At 45.8% G+C, this 17,509-nt stretch overlaps 2 protein-coding genes across 4 annotated transcripts in view; one reads left to right on the forward strand and one right to left on the reverse strand.

The window, feature by feature from the left end:
• The window catches only part of TRMT6 (tRNA methyltransferase 6 non-catalytic subunit), a 28,141-nt gene extending 18,297 nt beyond the window's left edge, over nt 1–9,844 (forward strand). For 2 of the 3 annotated variants that reach the window (XR_008448940.1, XR_008448941.1), the window contains exon 13: nt 74–3,798. The gene's annotated coding sequence lies outside the window, so the exon portion shown is untranslated. Of the gene's footprint in view, nt 1–73; nt 3,799–9,826 lie in introns of those variants that run through there. The other variant, XR_008448942.1, reaches the window with a different exon arrangement.
• On the reverse strand, nt 3,936–14,126 carry CHGB (chromogranin B). Its single transcript, XM_054061110.1, has 5 exons — nt 14,015–14,126; nt 9,914–9,957; nt 8,507–8,600; nt 5,482–7,241; nt 3,936–4,347 (listed from the first exon to the last, which is right to left on the reverse strand). The coding sequence occupies exons 1-5, from the start codon at nt 14,058–14,060 to the stop codon at nt 4,264–4,266; spliced, it is 2,028 nt and encodes a 675-aa protein (XP_053917085.1). The 5' UTR covers nt 14,061–14,126; the 3' UTR covers nt 3,936–4,263.
• Between the last annotated feature and the right edge of the window lie 3,383 nt (nt 14,127–17,509).

A 17,509-nucleotide genomic window follows, 5' to 3' on the forward strand; every position in this document is an offset into this window, starting at 1 on the left:
CACCATTTCCTCTGTGTTCCACCAAGCATGTGGAGCTGAAAAATATTGTTTGTCCCTCTCCCTTTCCATGCAGTGCAACTGTTGCAAATCGCATGTGCCGAAGAGAACATGTGTGGCTTTCACTTAAGTGTTTTAAAAAATTCTGAATTTTTCAACTTCTATCAAGAATTAATGTGAAAGAGGAGGAGGAAAGAGAAGTTTTCCTTTCCGGTGTGGCTACCTGTGCAACATGAGGGTAAACTGGGACTTTGAAAGCAGCCGACGCACAGTATGTGATGAAATTCTGAGGTGACCCAGCTTAGAGCGATGGACAGGAGCCTGGAAGCTTGGAAAAGGCAAGAAGACAGTGAAATCACTGAAAGCCAGGAGATTAACACAAAAAAAATTGTCTTTCACCTTAGTTTTCTTATCTGTAAAGCAGGCACAGGTATTTCTGTGTCATTTCCATTGAGCTGGTAGGTACATGGCTATCATATTTACAGCACTAGGAAGGTGTAAGAGCTTACACAGTAAAAGTGAGGTTAAGCAACCACCATATGTTTTAAATCTTACTTCCTACTGTATAGAACATGATAAACATAATAACCTTAGGAAAAATAGTTTATTTGTAGAATGAAAATATGAGTTTTGAGAAAGAAACAATATTGGAACACCTGAAAAATTATTTTAGATTGAAATCAAACTGGTTCACTTTACCAGCATCAACACTAATCCGCTTTCAGTGCTGAATCCTCTCCTAGTTTTTAAAATGCACTGTAATGCTTGTTACAGTGAAAGACAGCAAGAAACAATTAATGTAAAATATTCCAAATTATTGATGTTTCGAATTCATGGAATGTATTCCGTATATAATAGTGGAAGAACACAGCTTGATAGAACATAGTTTCTATTTGAATGGAAACACCAATAAATGACACTATGATAGAAACATTGTAGAAATGCAAGTTAGGATTGTTTAAAATACTAGAGAGCCTTTATGTTCTTACCAGTAACAAATTAGAGAAAAAACAGAACAGAGGAGAAGAGGGAAAGTACATCCTCTAAGATCTTAACAGAAGCTGAAAGTGACTGCTGTAATGAAAAGAAAAATTAAAAAAGATAGGGTGAGGAACAGGATGGTGATCCTTGCATTCCTGTATTTAGTCTCCATAAAGCCTAGCTCAGAAAGAAACATGATAAGTACTAGAATCTCAAGAATGTCCAAGGAATTCTGTCTCTGGAAGTATAAAATGTAACAGATCGGTATAATTTGATGTTGGTCAATGATGTGTAGATAAGGTGTGGGGAAAGGTAGTGGCTGTTAAACCAGAGGTGATTCCTTAAAGCAGGGTTGATGTTGAGACCACTGAGTTCTGCAGAAGCTGTCCCTTGGAAGAGGCAGAGAACTTGGCTGGGTTGGGCAGGCTGAGAAACCAACTTCCATGGCTCAGGTGTGTTTGTGGTAAGTAAGGCTGTCACTAGGACAGCATGTTTATTACAGCACAAGCAGGTGCAGGCACCTAAAGGTATTGCTGCTGTTAAACAGCACCTTGGGGGCTGGTTTTATCACTGCCTTTAGTCATAATGCAGAACAGACAACTGCCTTCGCTATGCAAATTTGCTGAAAATAGGAGCAGATTAGAAGAAATAAATAGTTACCAAGCTCTCAGTTCCTATGTTTTACTAAACTACATATCAAATTCACCATTAATCAGGGCCAGAAGTAAGACACGACTTTTTCAGAAGCCAAAACCACCATCTCCACTTTGTTTGATTTCCTGGAACGAGGTTATACATCTTGTACTCCCATACCTGTCTTTAATTGTGCTGCCAAAAGCGGGCCAGTGGACTTTAAATAATGTAAATTAATGGAAATGGTATTGGCTGTTTAAAAAAAGCTCTAGTGTTGCCCATCAAAAAAAATCTCTTGTTGCTTGTGGTGTCAGCCATGCAGAGCAACACATAGAGCGGAGACAGGCAACAGATCAAAGGGCTGTCACAAAGCTCTGGGAGTCCATGCAATGAGATTTGATTTTAAAGCCTTTCAAGGGACGTATTTTTAAGCAAAGCATTGCTGATTCATAAATATATTTTTGCAAAAGCTTATCTTTTAAAAAAAAAATCCTGGAGTTGCGTACTTGAAAAATTTAGAAAGTTTCCTGTGCTACAACTAAAGCTTTTTGCTTTTAGGCATTTACATACTTACAGACATAAAATCACAACATGTCAGCTGAATCTTAGAAGTGTCCAACTCCACCACTTCTCTGGGGAGGTTATTGATGGCTGACACTGTTCTCATTATGAAAAATTTTCCTCTTGTGTCCAATTGGAGTCTGCCCAGGACTACCTCGTACTCATTACCTCTTGTCTTTTCCCTGTGACTGCTTGTAGAAAGGGAGTCTCCATCTGCTTTGTAGCCACTCTTTAAATACTGGAACATGGTGGTAGCGTCTCTCCTCAGCCCTCTTTTCTCACTTCTCTCAGCCTTTCCTCATATGACAGGCTTCCCAGCCCTGTGATCAGCTTTGTGGCCGTTTTCTGGATGAGGCCGTTTTGCAGCCTGTCAACACATCTTTTGTATAGGAGAGACCAGCAATGAACACAGTATTCCAGGTGTGGCCTGATGAGCACTGAGCAGAGTGGGCTAGTGATTTCTTTATCTCTGCTGGCAATGGCCTTGTAGATGCAGCCCAGCATCCTGTTGGCTTTCTTTGCCACAGCAGCAGCAGCACACTGTTCACCCCTGTGGAGCTTATTGTTCACCAGCACCCCCCGTCCTTTGCCACAGAGCTTTCTCTCATACCAGCTGGGGGAAAAGAGTGCCGTAGTGCAAGACTTAGTGTGTAGTATTGTATATTTTAAAAGGGAGAGTCTCAGAATTTGAAGGCAACAAAGAAAGTATTTCTGCAGCTGGGACACTTTCTGACTTTCCTTAGTGTTGTGGGAAGTCTGGTGAAACCATGGTCCTACTGAAGTCAATACTCTGTCAATTTTCTTGAGTCGGGATTTAAACATCACACAACTTAACCAACTATGATGAAACATTTGACTGCTCTTACCAAAATTCTTAGGCATAGACATGCTCACACAGCTCAAGGATCAGTATCTCATAGAGCATTTTCACTTCCTATTGCCTAACAGTTAATTGGGGAGCATAGTTGAGTATAATGAGTAGGTGGATTAAGTGGAGTAAGCTGGGAAAGGGTAGCGCACATTTACTGATAATGTGACTCAGCTGAGTTCTTTGTGTAGCCGGGCCCCCCCCCCGGTGTAGAAAGTCTGTTAAAAACTCCCCACATTTGAGTAAGTTAAACTAAATTGAACCCCATATGTTTGAAGTAATTGAAACTAATTACAGGGTTGTTTCTGTGACTGCTCCATAGTGTAACGTGATTTCCAAGGGGCTCTTTCCACGCCCCACTCACTCATTGTAAGCCATGGTGCTGTTTATGACACAGAGACCCTCCTGCCCCCAGCTCGCTGGCTGCTGAGGAACTCGCCTTGTGCAAGGTCAGCCCAGTGCAGCGCCCAGCCTGCAGCGTTTCTCACCCTGACCTGCTCGCCTGCAGTAGGCAGAAAGAACACATTAGCAAAGTGTGTTCAATAGGTGCTTAAATTAACAGGACCACTTAGACCGAACAAGTGGCAGAACCAGTCTACGTTACCTAATGCATTGATTCTGAAGCACCACCTGCTTTTCCAAATTAACAACAATCCATTTTCTTCTTTAATGACCGGTTTCCAGAAATAAATATTTCACAGGGACATTTCTGAGTTACCAGAGCAGATTAATTTGCGCTCCTTCTTACCTCTTGTGCTCTTACTAACTGGCAAATAAGAGGCATAGACAGCCTCCTTATCACTTCTAAAAAATATTGGTGACCTCCAACATGATCTACGCATCTGACACAGCTTACTTTGAAATAACCCCATCAGTCAAATAAGCAAGGAGAAAGTTTGGTCCAAGATCAATGGTTTTTATTATTTCAAACTCAGACAGATATATTTCTGAAGAACACTAACACAATTATTTTCACAAGCATATTAAAAATATCTGCCTTGCATGAAAGATTATAATACTAAAATTCATGCTATTCAGATCTCAATAGCATAATAGCAAATTAAAGACATTTTCAGCTGTATAAATCACTACGCTATAGTGGACAGTAAATAGAATTTCCTGGTTTTAGGGCAAACAACAATCCAGTGGCAGTGAATTTACCACAAATACAGGTATTGTGAGGACAGCTACACCTAGCTTTGGAATGTCAAAGCAGATCATCTTCAGCCTCTCCTGTTGTCATTAAACCTTTCAGCAATTTTCTGCAACTCCAAATCCATAGCAGCCAGGTTTTCCAGCTCTTTTTCCTGTGAAAATATGAAGAGCAGTTTACACATCAAATAATGTTGGCAAATGTTTTGTTCCATGAAAATGAGAGCTGTTTCCAAAGCAGACATCTCCCGCTACATACTGGCCCTTGGGTGGATTGCTAGGCTGAGGGGCATTAACTGCCGTACAGCACATACTCTGTGCAATTTCCTGCTTTTAACTGAATTATTGCTGGGAAAGGATGAAAATTCTGAGAGCTGGCCCTACTGCAGCTTGATCATTTTATTTAGAGCATCGTTATGTAGTAGTGACCTCCTGCTGTCTCACAGCTGCCGCCCCTGCAGCGTGCAGTCACTTCTGCCCAGGTGAAGGGCCCTTAGGAGGCTACAACCTCATGATCAGAGTGGCTTATGACACACAGCAAGCACAGCATGCAACAAGAGGAACACCTCCACATTACTGGATATGAGGGACAAAGAATTTGTGAAGCCAATTTTTGTTTGTTGCAATGACCTGCTAACACCGTCTAACCTCTGTAGGCATCAGTATTAAAACTCCACTGCTCCCGGCCCAGCTTTGTGCAACACATACAGCAACAGATGCAAGGAGCAATGAGCTGATGGTGTAGACTCAGTTTTCCTGAACACCGAAACAGAACAGCAAGTCCAGCAAGAGAGGGATTCACATACACATGAGCTACACGCACTTAAAAGTGCAAGCCAGGTTGTGCTCTGCAGTTACAGCTGGGAAGTCAATGGACAGCTGAATTTCGCTCTAAATGTTCAATTGGCTTTTCATCTGCAAGCATTTAACTACCTGACACACCAAGAGGTGCTTGCTAATTGCCTCTCTGCTCCTGCTGCAACAGGCATTTTGTTTTATTAGTCGGAGAGGTAGGGTCCAAAGAGGAAGACAAATCTCTCTCTTCCTGTCTTGCACAGAGGCTAATGAGGATGCACAACTGTCTGTATTTTACAAACAGTGCCTGTGATAGTTTCACTGAATTCCAAGAAAGCAGATTTTTAAACCACTGAAGATCTACCTCTCAATGTCACTTAATCCTGTTTGTGTGTTTCCACACACAATTTACCAGCTGCCTTGGGAACAGATTTAGAAATGTGCATGTAAAAGCAGCTTTTCCTTGCTTCACAGAGAAACACCAGAACACATACCTCCTCTTCCGTCAGAGGCCTCTGGCTCACACTTCCTCTATCATTCCTGAATATGTGATGTTTTTTCATGTCTTCTCCAGAATTGTACAGCTCTGGGAATTCAGCTGATTTCTTCCTGTAATTTAGAAGCTGTGAGAGTTGATCCATCTTGTTGTATTGCCTTTTCAAATCATATCTGTTCATTTTGCCAAGATTCCTCTTCTTGGTGCGTCCGTGGTTCAGAGCGCTTAGGATTTGCTTTTTCTCCCACCAGTCATAGTCATTATATTCAGGGAAAAGATTCTTCTCGTTCAGGGTGGGCCTGCCTTCCTCTTTGCCCTCCAGAAGCTGCTTTCCTGCACTGTCCCTCTTCTCAAAGTGCTGGCTTTTCCACCACAGCAATGGGTAGAAAGGGCTGTAGGATGCTGTGCTTCTCTTCTCATTCTCTGAAGGGAGATGGCTGTTGTACTCTTCGTTCTCTGTGTATCTTCCCTCCTCCATAGTCTCCTCTTCATTTTCCACCTGATCACTGCTGTGATGCTTTCTTTCTACCTCCTCCTCCTCTTCACTGTTGCCGGGGTACCACTGCTGCTCTACACTGTCCTCGGTGCTGTAGTGTCTTCTAGACTGCCCTTTGCGCTCTCGAGCGTACCCTCTCTGTGACCCTTCATCTTCACTGTCCCACAAGCGGTGTCTCCCTCCAGCATGATGCTGCTTCTCCTTGCTGGCACCACTGAGATACCTGTCCAGCTCCTCCTCACTTTCATCTCCAAGATATGCCCTTCCCTCAGAAAGGTGCCTCCTCACCTCGCTTGATCCATCATGGTGCCTCCTCTCCTTACGCCATTTCTCATCACTTTCTTCACTGTGGCGATGCCTCTTGTCATCTTCTTCACTGCTCTCTTCACTCTGCTGCCACCTTGCTCTGTACTCCTCATTTCCCTGGCCTGCAGACCTCTTGTCCTCCACCTCTTCAGGCCCGTGCCTCCCACGATAACCTCTTTTCTCCTCACGCTGCTGCTCAGACTCTTCGTGATGTTTCTGATGGTTCCATTTGTCCCAGAGATGTGCCTCCTCTGTGTCTGGTTGCTCAGCCAGTTCCTCTTTCTCACCACCACGGCCCCTCTTTTCTTCGGAGGAGTCATGCGTTTTGTGCTTCCCATGATAACGTTCAGGTTTGTAGGATTGTTTTTCCTCCTCTGTTTCTTCACTCTCATCAGATCCTTCATGCTCTCGCTGATGGGAGAAATCACGTTCCTTAGACTCATGGTGGTATTTTTCACTTCTTTCTTCTTCTGCCTCTCCCTCTTCACCTTCATGAATTCTTTTGTTAGGGCTCTGCATTCCCTCCTCTGAGTGCCAGTGGCTCAAGGGGCGCTGATCATTCCTGTCTGTGCTTGTGCCTCCAAAGTGGGACTTCTTGTCGAGAATGGCATGCTCTACCTCTTCATCATGACTCTTGCTCTCTTTGTTCTCTTCTTCACTGTGGTAGCTCTTCTCCTTCTCTCTTCTGTTTCCCTCATAGTGTTTATTTTCTTCTGTATGAAGTCCCTCTTCTTGAATAGGGGTGTGGTGTCCTTCCTTCTCTTCCTTGCTTTTATCTTCCTTGTGAGCAAGTTTCTCCTCATCATTTCCTTTCACATACTTTTTAGATTCTTCTTCTGTCTGACTTTGTTCTTTTTCCACATTCCCAGTACGATGTTTTTCAGTCTCTGCTGAGTCTTTCAAATGCCTCACTTCAAGTTGTTCGTTTTCACCTCTCTCTCTGTCCTTTCTGCCACCTACAATAACAAAAAAAGCGTAAGGAAGTAATCCAGTGCTCCAGTGAAGTGTTATTTTAGTTGAAACAGATAACTGCCTTTCCAAAGTAACGAGAAGGTTTGGACAGAATTAATTTGTCAATTCTGCTTTTAAAAATTGTCACTTTCTAATGTTTTGTATGTTTGCCTGGAAAAGCATTTAACTACTTTTGTTTTAATTGGACATTTTAAAAGTTCAATTGAAATTTTCAGAATAATTTTCCTCTGGCTTTTTTGTTTCTCATTGCATTTTTAATATTGAGTAAAATTAACTTTCATTCCCATTAAAAATCAATGGGATCCTGAGCTGTGTTCAGTTCTTTGAATGTCAGGTCTTACCCATCACATATGCTTATTCACAAAAGACAACCAACTATTTCAAGCTACTCAAAAATATCGAGGGCTTTTAGCAGATTTTAAAAGTTCTAAATTGACTGGGGAAACAAGAAAGAAATCTGCTACTTTACAATAGTTATGTTTAATCAAATCACGTTCCTTTCTTCATTTCCAAAATGCTAATGAAGGTCTGACTGTGATCCAGTGATAGCAGTATATTGCTAGAAAGATGCTCTACTGTGTTTGTGTCTGAGTAGCATCAGAAATAGATCCCAAATCCTAGAATTTTCCAGAAAATAGCCACAGATTTTAAAACAGCTCATTGTTTCTGAAAAGCTTCTCATCATCTGATATTCTCGGAGATCTATCTAATGGCAAAAATATGGTCCTTACCCTGAGTTCCCAAGTTCCAGTAAGTGTTTTTTCATTTTCCAAAACACAGCAAATATGCAGGGTTTTTTTTCTGCAATTAACAATGTCACAAGCAAAGCTTAATGCCTGATGGCGTTCAGCATCTCCTGGAAATTTGGGGCTGAGTTAGATAGTCTTCCCAAAGCCCCAAACACACCTTCTTCTGATGACCATCTTAGGGCTGTGCATTATTCACCTCTGTAAATAAGCAGGAGACAGTTGCTACCTCAGGCTATCTCAAGCGCCTGTCTCATTCTCTCAGACTCTCAGGTGGCTTAAGTAGAGAGCCCCATGCATTAGCCAGGAATCCCTGGCAGTTACCAAGCCAGGCTGTTTGCTCTCTGAGCAAGACAGACTGAACAGATGGAAATCAGAATTTTGACACTGAAATTCAGAGGCACCGGTTTCACACGGGCAGACGTAACAGTTCACCATCTCCAACACAAGAGAGAACCCATCTATCAAATCCCTTTCACAATTTTGGATAATGTCATACTTACTCTTCCTCAGGATTTCTTTGCATTCAGGATTAATTGGTGGTGCATTTGGCTTAGACAGAGCATTGGAAAGAACTTCCACAATGCACTGTGTTACCTAGAAGACACAAAATAGGAGATGAAAGTCCTCATAGTGAAATGGAAATTCTACTTCTGACCCAGGAAGTGAGGTGAGGAAAATTGGTTCAGGATTAGAGTTCAGGTTAATATTTATGAGTTTTATGAGTTTTAAGTAATCCCCAGCTCCACCACAATTCCAATTGCATTTGGGCAACATGTGCTTTGCTCCTCGCTCCCATACCAATAAGAGGACAGTCATTAATCATTTTTATCTCCCCTTTTGTTTGCATAGATGTTACCTTTTGTACATTTTTAAATATTAAATATCCTAATTCAGTACAAAGAAGAGTCAAACAGTGCGGTAACAGCATCCGACAAAAAAGCAAACACACCACACATTCAAAAGTTGAGGATCACCCTGTAGGATCTGCCCAAACAAGGATGCTGCAAAGGTGTTACCAGAAGTACTGCTTGGATTGCCAATAAACCAAAAACACCTTCACAGCCTCTAAGTGACATGCCTCACATTTTTTCATGAGCATGTGCTATAAGCCCTGTCTCTTCTACTGCTTAACTTTCAACTGGACAGGCTTCGGGAAGAAGAACAAATGGATTTATTTGGGAATGTTGCACAATCTCCTCTAACCCTGAGCGCTACCAAAGCAGTGATTCTGTACAAATTAATGCAAAATGATTTTCAGGTGTTGAAGCTGTTGGTTGTGAGCAAGTGCTCAGAATGTCAAGGGTATGGCAGTCTCAGGCTGACACTCCAGATGGTTGGATGGGAGGAGACAAGAAAACATGTTAGTCTTTTAACTGATTTTAGTTATTACCAGGTGTTTACTAATCTAAATGGTCACACTGTCAACCAACCAGTGGGGAGGGTCTTATCTCGAGTTACAGGTGCTGAGAACAGCTAATGGTACTTATTTATTTACTCAAGCAGGTTAAGAATCTCTCCAAAGCAGGAGATGGGAGGACTGCATTAGAAAGTCCATTACACAGTTGGTAACTGTAGATATTTCATCTTTCTTCAAAGTTGCCATCTCACTCTTTACAGTCCTATAGCAAGTACTAGTAAATAACATTTCGAATCTTTTTTTGGGAAAGTTGTACAATTCAGAGTTTCAGAAGTATCACACTGGCACAAGAAGCCAGCTTCCATTTTCACCCAATGCCCCAAAGCGCATGCGGGTATCTTCTGACACCTAAAGGGACCCCAAGTTCCACATCAACAATGATCTCTTACGACTTTTCCCTTAGGGAAAAAAAAGCATTACCCTGAGAGTTTAAAGACAGGAGAGGATGTGAGTGATACCCTCTGAAACTGGCTTTGACACAGTTACTCACCAGTTCTTCAATATGGTCTTTTTCTACTGGAACTGCGTTGACACCTAGAAGAAAAAGAAACTGTTACAGATCACTAATCCTAGCAACAAGCATCACTGACAGGAGTCCTCAGTCAAATCACTCTGATATGACGACTTGAGTTTTGGGTTGGCAGGTCAGTAAGCCAGACAGATTTTGTATTGAATCTCTTCCATCCTGAATAAGAAAAGCAATGTAAAGTTGCAGCCCAGCCTGAGAGAAGAGGCATGTTGACACTTCTCCACAAAAAGACTATACACCAAAAAACAGAAAGCAATGCTTAAATTACAAGACTGGAGCTCTACTGCAAGTCAGGTTTTCATGTAGTTGTACCTGTCTGGTGGTAAAAATAACAGGAAACAAGCAAGGCCTGTTTGCGCACCAAGAACCTTTTGGTTTCTGCAAGGGGCTCTGGATGCTCCCTCCCTCCCCCAGTTGGAGACCATCCTTCAAGGCTTTAAAGCAATTACTGTCCCAATTCTACCAGAGAAATCCTATCTTGCTTGGATAGGAGGCGGCTGCTGGAGGGAAGAACAGACCCAGAAGGGACAGGAATATTTCTATTATCAACCACAGAAATAAGCAGAACATGAAATCCCAGTGGAAAACACTACTCTGGAAGGAAGTGGCACAACCCATCTCTCTGTCTCTGTCCTGGGGACACATGGTACCATGGTACCCCATGACCATCACCTTGAACCAGTTCTACCGCACCTGGTCCAAGGTATTTGCTGCTAGAAAGAAGCTTTTGGCAAATGAAGCCTCCATGCTGCTTTGCTTTGCCATCACCGCTGCAACGTGTCTGCAGCTGGTTAATGAGCTTGGCTACTGTGCATTATTAATAAATCACGTTAGTTCTCATCCACCTTGAGATTTGCAGAAGTGAAGTGAAGCGAGTCTGCCAGACACACGTGAGTACATAAAAGCAAGGCTGATTGTATCATGGCTGCACAGACCTACCATGAAGTATGTGATCACAGTACACACACATACAGCTTGGGGGGCAGCTCTGAAGTTCTTACACAAGTCTGAAATACATCTATCACCCTCTCTGTAATACTGCTTGGTTGGGACAGTGAGAGATCTTCTGTAACAGATGAACACAAAGTGGATTATGGAGATGAAGGGGGTCAGTTTACCCTGCAGCATCAGGAGAACTAACAGTGCCCCAAGGAAGATTCCTGCAAAGCAGATAGGACAGTGTAGCCTTGGGCCACTGAAAGAAGCAAAACCTCTCTTCTGTATCTGCGTAGGAAGCAGACATCCCTTAAGCACCGACTCTGGGTGTAATAATGGAATACAATTCAATAATAACCCTTGTCATTTCTATTCTCTCCTATTCTTGCTCTCCCAAACACCTAACCTAGGTAGGAACATGTTTTTCCAGCCCCCATCTCTTCTCTGCATATGCCGCTGCGATCAGAGATGGGAACCCACACAAGGATGGCACAGAAGGGATTCCCCTAAAATAGCACTACATCCCCGCCCCATTATTTCCCAGAATGCCAGGTGGTGGTGGTGGGGGGTGATGGTGCTATACAGAGCCAACCCTCTCCCCCATCTTTTGCATTCATTGCTGACTAAGCCAGGCTTTAGGTTACTTTATTTACTAACCCAGTATGCAAATAATTACCACACCACACAGTGCTGACACCACTGAGGTCTCATCTGCCTGCATCCTCCATCTGAGCTCGAAGGATAAGGATGATGCACATGCAGGAGCAGGAAGCTGGCAGCAAAGTATCTTCTACAAAAAGGTGTTATCCACTAAAAGGACATTCTCCTGATCCCACAGCGGTTGCAGATGCTGCTCTTATGGCATCACTTACATGTAAGCAGAGGGGATGACCCGCTTCATGGCCTCATCTTGACAAGGCTCCTCTAGGTCCTCCAGCCCATGAAAAATCACAACATGCACAAGGGCAAACATCTGATTTTGTCCCTTCAGTGACGCTGCCACAGCACATCTCCTGTGAGTTACACCCACTTGATGTGATAAAGCTCAGAACAGACAAACTTCAGAATATCTTTTCCTATTAGAGATGCCAACTTCAGGCTGCCTCTCAAGTGCTACGTCAGCAGCGTGGGAACAGAAGGTCAGGTTGCACTCACTGCCTTTTCCCTGTCATTCCAAAGCTCCTGCCTCTCCAAGGAGATTTACAGAAAGATTAATAACCATTAAGCAAGTGCTTGGTTAATGACGAGAGCTGACATGCACAAAGAGGAAGCGTTAGGCTATCAGAAACACGTCAGAAGAAGAACCTGCCTGGAGCAACAAAATGAGTATCCAATCCACCCTAGAGCCTGAAATAATACATTAAGGCTGCTGCTCTGCTGCAGCAAAGATAAGAAGCCTGTGGGGAGCCAGCATGCCCCACTTTATACCAATGCCAGCAGCGCTAGCCCTTGCCAGCAGGCAAGAGCTCCCTTGGGGCCACCTGCCAGCTGGAGATAGCTGGCCAACACCTCTGCCTTTCTCTCCATGTGTGCTCAGGAGGGGTGAAGCCATCATCCTGGCACCACCGACAGCCTCGGCAGCCACCCACCAAGGTTTGTGGGGACAGCAGACGGTACAACTGCAGGGTTTCAAGCAGTAACAAAGTCAGAGCACACACTGAGATGGAAACCCTTCCCCTGCCCATGCAAAAAAAACCAGACCACAGACCCACAAAGTACAGCAAAGTCCTGAGTCTGTTTTCCCCTCCCGATTCAAACCCACACGGCCAGTTACAATCAGATTATTTGATTTTGCAAAAACGTTCAGAGAGCTGGTGAAGATCACAAAAAGGGATGAGAAGCGCAGGACAAATTCACATGGCTTTTGCTGTCATCTCCAAGATTGGGACTGATCTTTTAGTGGGTCCCTGATGAAATCCCTGCATGGCTTTGTTTCATTAGTGCAGATGACTCAGAGCAGTGCCATCACTCATCAAAATGTCAGCAAAACCCATTCCTAGGAAAGATCACGGAAACTTTGGCATATTGATTTGCAGAAGAAGCAGTAGAAAGTGCCTGAAGTTAATGTTTCACTGCTTCCCAGCCCCAAACTCACTCCTTCATTCATTGATTCTGGCTGATATTTGGAAGCAAGATAACCAAAAAGAGTGTAAAGAGGTACCCGACCTGTTTGATGGCATAAACAGGACAAAATATTTAGTAAGAAATCCCCATGGGGTGTGTCGAATGGGTCTAAGTGAGCTGCTCTGGGTTGGACTCTCTCACCCAATCTTCCACCCTCCCCTTCAATAACAATAAAGGCACCTGAAAGAAGTCGACTCCATCCCAGAGTTTCCATACAAGTCTCAGAACCGTTTCCACACGGAGATCTCTACCCTACCTAAAGCCACACGACACCACCCGAAATGACACCGACTCTTTCAAGAAAAGATGCAGAACACGAGACGCTAAGCCATCACCTCACTCTGCTGCGCTTAACCTTTGCTTCGGGTGCCTCGCGCACCCAACACCGCACGCTGAACACGGTCTGCCCGTTCCAGCCGCGGCCTCGCAGCCCCCGAGGAGCGGGGACACCGGGCAGCGGAGGGACCCGCACCGAGGGTCGAGGGAGGAGAACCAAGGGCACCGGGACACCGCTCCCGGGAGGGGACACCGGGCATCCCGGGAGCTCCATCCCGAGAGGGAACACCGGGCATCCCGGGAGCTCTATCCCGGGAGGAGACACCGGGCATCCCGGGAGCCCCATCCCAGGAGGGGACACCAGGCAACCGGGGGGACCCACACCGAGGGGAGAAGGGAGCGAACCAACGGCACCCGGGCACCGCTCCCGGGAGGGGACACCGGGTATCCCGGGAGCCCCATCCCTACCCGGCGGGGGACGAGGGGACCCGCACCGAGGGGAGAGGGAAGGGAACGAAAGGGACCCGGGCACCGCTCCTGGGAGTGGACACCGGGCATCCCGGGAGCGCCATCCCGGGACTGGGACGCCGCGCATCCCGGAGGGACCCGCCCCGCCGGGAGAGGGAACCCCGGGAGCCCCATCCCGGAGGTGACCCCGGGCAGCCAGGGGGACCCGCACCCTGTGCACCGCTTCCCTGGCCCCGGGGATCCCCCGGTGCCGCTCACCCGCCACGGCGGCGCCCAGCAGGGCGATCAGCGCCGCCGGCCCCATGCTCTGCTCCCGCCGGCCCAGCGCGGCGCCGCTTTAAAGGGGCGCGAGGGGAGGGGGACGACACGGTCCCCGGCGCTGCGTCACCGCGGGCACCGCCCCCGCTCGGGGACGGCGGGGTGGGCTCGGGCAGCCGCGATCCGCGTCCTGCCCTTGGCACCCGCTGCTCCCTCCCGCCCCGGCGGCAGCCCTGGGGCGTCCTGGGCGGGATGCTGGGCGCTCCCCGTCCCTCCGGAGCGGCGCTACCGCCGGGCTCCCACCGCCGTTTCCAGCCACAGCCTTCCCCGGTGGCGCGGCAGCCTTTGTTCCCCTGCAAGGCGTCTGTCCCTTCACCCCAATCGTCGCCTCCAGTGCCCCCAGTGCCAGAGCGGGACTGGGAGGTGGCGGTGCCGCGCGGGGAGCGAAACACGCGGGTTCCTCGGGGGTTTTACTGGGGAAATCGCGACTTTATGACCCTTCTCCGCGGGCAAACTGCTGATTTACTGTGAGGTCGCTCCGGGGAGCCAGACCCACAGGGATCAAATTTGACATCATTTTCTTAAACAGCCCCCGCTGCCCGGCTGGCTCCTCGATGGGCTGGAAAGCATAAATGATAAGCTGAAAGTTCCAAGCCTGAACCTGAACCCTCCCCCCGGTTCTCTTCAGAGACGCAGGCGAAGACATTGTGAGGCTAGGACTCGTTTTGCTTTTCCTTTCATTAACTCTTGGAGGGCCATCTACAAATTATGTGTGTTTTTTCAGCTGTTGTTCTTTCTTTGTTCTCAGTGCTGAGCAGGTGGCCCTCTAGTTGCCAGTGTTCCTGGAGGACAATGGTTCTATGCATCAAAATGGCAGTTATCTCTGCGATCGTGCTGTGTGCTGACTATTACATTGTGTATTAACAATGCCAGGCTGCTTTAGCCATATAGCCCTTAAACATATAAAACCAGACACAAGCGCTTCACTTAAACTCACGTGCAGCTTCATCTGTGCCTAAAGAAAGGAAGCCAGGAGCTTTGGCCTCATTTGAAGCTTGTATCAGAAGTCAGCCTTCAACTCCAGGCAGCAAAGCCAGATACCTTGTTCGCTTTGCATTCCAGTTCCAGTTTCTGCAAAATAACAGAACCCAGTTACTTGGCCATCATTAAAAGCAACATCTTCTCTGCGCCCTTAGCCTTCCCCTCCTGTGTGCCATTCCCATACCGCCTATAAAAGCCTTGTCTCCACAGGCAGATGCTTTTGTGGAAGTCAACAGCCTTGACTGTGGAAGTCCAATTCAAAAGCCTGTGAATAGTTTCACCAGCTCCAAGGCCTCCATGTCTTCCTCCATCTATGTGAGGATTCAGCCCGGCCTCAACCTCCTCAGCTGCTCACAAGAAAGACTTTTAAGCAAAATATTTGCCATTTAAGCATTATCTGCTTCCCTAGGGGTATAGTCAGCACTTGTGTAACTGCTCCACTCCAGCATTTTCTTGGCTCTACTTAACTCTGACATGGCAGTAAAATGGGGCAAGTGATCCAAGGATGCTGAATAAAAGTAGGCCATTATTTTAGCAGATAAGCTATTTGTACTAAGCACCTGTATCACACGATTCCTGTTGATAGTTGTACAACGCCTGCTACAGAAGCCTTCTTGCTGCAGAACAGATAGCTGATATTAAGCAGTCCCATGCCCCTGTCTCACATGGCTTCTAATCTACCCTCTACATCACAGTAGTAATCACTGAAGCTTCATGGCTTTTTTCTCTCTGCCAATTGGTTTATTTATATTTGACTTGTAGGGTTTCTCTGAGATGCTCTCTCACCTCAGCACAAGTGTGGGCTGATCCCCAGGAATCAAGAAGTCCTGCATTTGCCATTCATAAAAAAAAAGACATAAAAGCACTGCCAGGGCATGTTTTGCCATCAGTTGCATCAGGGTCTGCATGGGAGCACATTAACACCTTTGGATGTGGTCAGAATTGAAGATACAAAGATTTGGAGGATCTGCAGGAGGTCATCCCAGAGGTCTGTGAGAGGAGCAGGGACCAAACTGGATGGAGGGTGTGTAATTCCATTTTCAGCACCCAGGGGTAGGATTTCAAAACATGTTCCCGCAGGCTTTTCTGCCAGCTCTAAGTCAGCCTGTATTTTCAAAACAATATTGCTTCACGTGGACTCTTACAGCCAGGTATCAGCTGGCAGGAGCTTCCCCTCAGATTAGGGAAGACATGTGCCTGCATTAAGTCAGGATCACAGCAGACGGTGGCATATTTCACTTGATCAGTTGAGTGGCACACACCAGCCTCCCTTCGCAGATATGTCAGAACTTCAAATGCCGTGATATGCCTCACAATGTTGTGACAACTTGTCAATCTATGAATAAACACTATTTATCCTTCTGGATTCTCTCAAATACAAATGCTTTAAATAAAATACATGTTCAGCTCATCCTAGAAGCCAGAACTTCAAAGGATGACAAGTGAGTTTTGTGGCTGAGCTCCTTCTAAATAGAGGAGACTGCTTGGGGACTCTGAGGATTGCTGCCCTCTAATTAGATGTACTAGTGGGATTATCTTCATTCTCGATGTCAATTAGTTTTCATGGAATGAAAATCCTGCAGCCTGTTTCATGAACAAACTCATCTTTTTCATTCAGAGGTGCTAAGGGGATGCATCTGGAGAAAAACACCAATGAGATCTGAAAAGCCCACACCTCAAGGGACGTCATCTATCCAGCTTCACTAATGCTGCAAAAATCCTTTCAGAGGTCCACATGTATGCAGTGCTGGTTGCAACATAATGGATAGTGGAGTTGCACAGATGCTTAGGCTTTGCTGCTGTTGTGTATTACTGTGTATATATTCACCCACGGCTCAATAATATTGACTGTTATAGTCACTTACAGCTGGCGCAACATATAGTTGAACCATGCCTCAAGAATTAATTTCTCACCTTAGTGATATTACCAGTGAGGCAGGATCAGGCGCCCAACTCATCTCCCCATTTGTATGCAGGGGAGTTAAAATCCGTCAGACACATCTGCCAGAGAGGGGAAAGGCCAGGGCTCAGCTGGATCTCATCTGTGCTGCATCCAGACACGGGGCCTGGCAAAGCAGAAGGGGTGATATCTATGCCTGTGTAGCCCCAAAATCTTTGCAGGCCTCCAGACAAAGCCACTGCAAGAGGTGGCAGCCAGGACCACACTCAGACCTCCTCCTTCTTATTAAGCAAAGAATGTTTATCTTGTATTAGGCATCTGTAGTGACGCTGATGAACAGAGGTCTCTTGTTGAGTTATGGGAGGATCTGACAAACAACAGGAACAGAGGTATCAGGAACAGTGTCTGCTTGAGCTGAATCCATGGGAGATAAAATGATATTGCTTTTAGATAAGGCAAAACGCTCCTAAGCACACCCTGCAGCAGCCTATGGCTGGGTGGATTGGGCTGGTACAGTTTGTTGTAATGGGTGCTGGTCGGTCTGCACAGATCAA

The sequence above is a fragment of the Cuculus canorus genome, chromosome 3 (genome assembly GCF_017976375.1).
Source record: "Cuculus canorus isolate bCucCan1 chromosome 3, bCucCan1.pri, whole genome shotgun sequence".
NCBI lineage: Eukaryota > Metazoa > Chordata > Aves > Cuculiformes > Cuculidae > Cuculus > Cuculus canorus.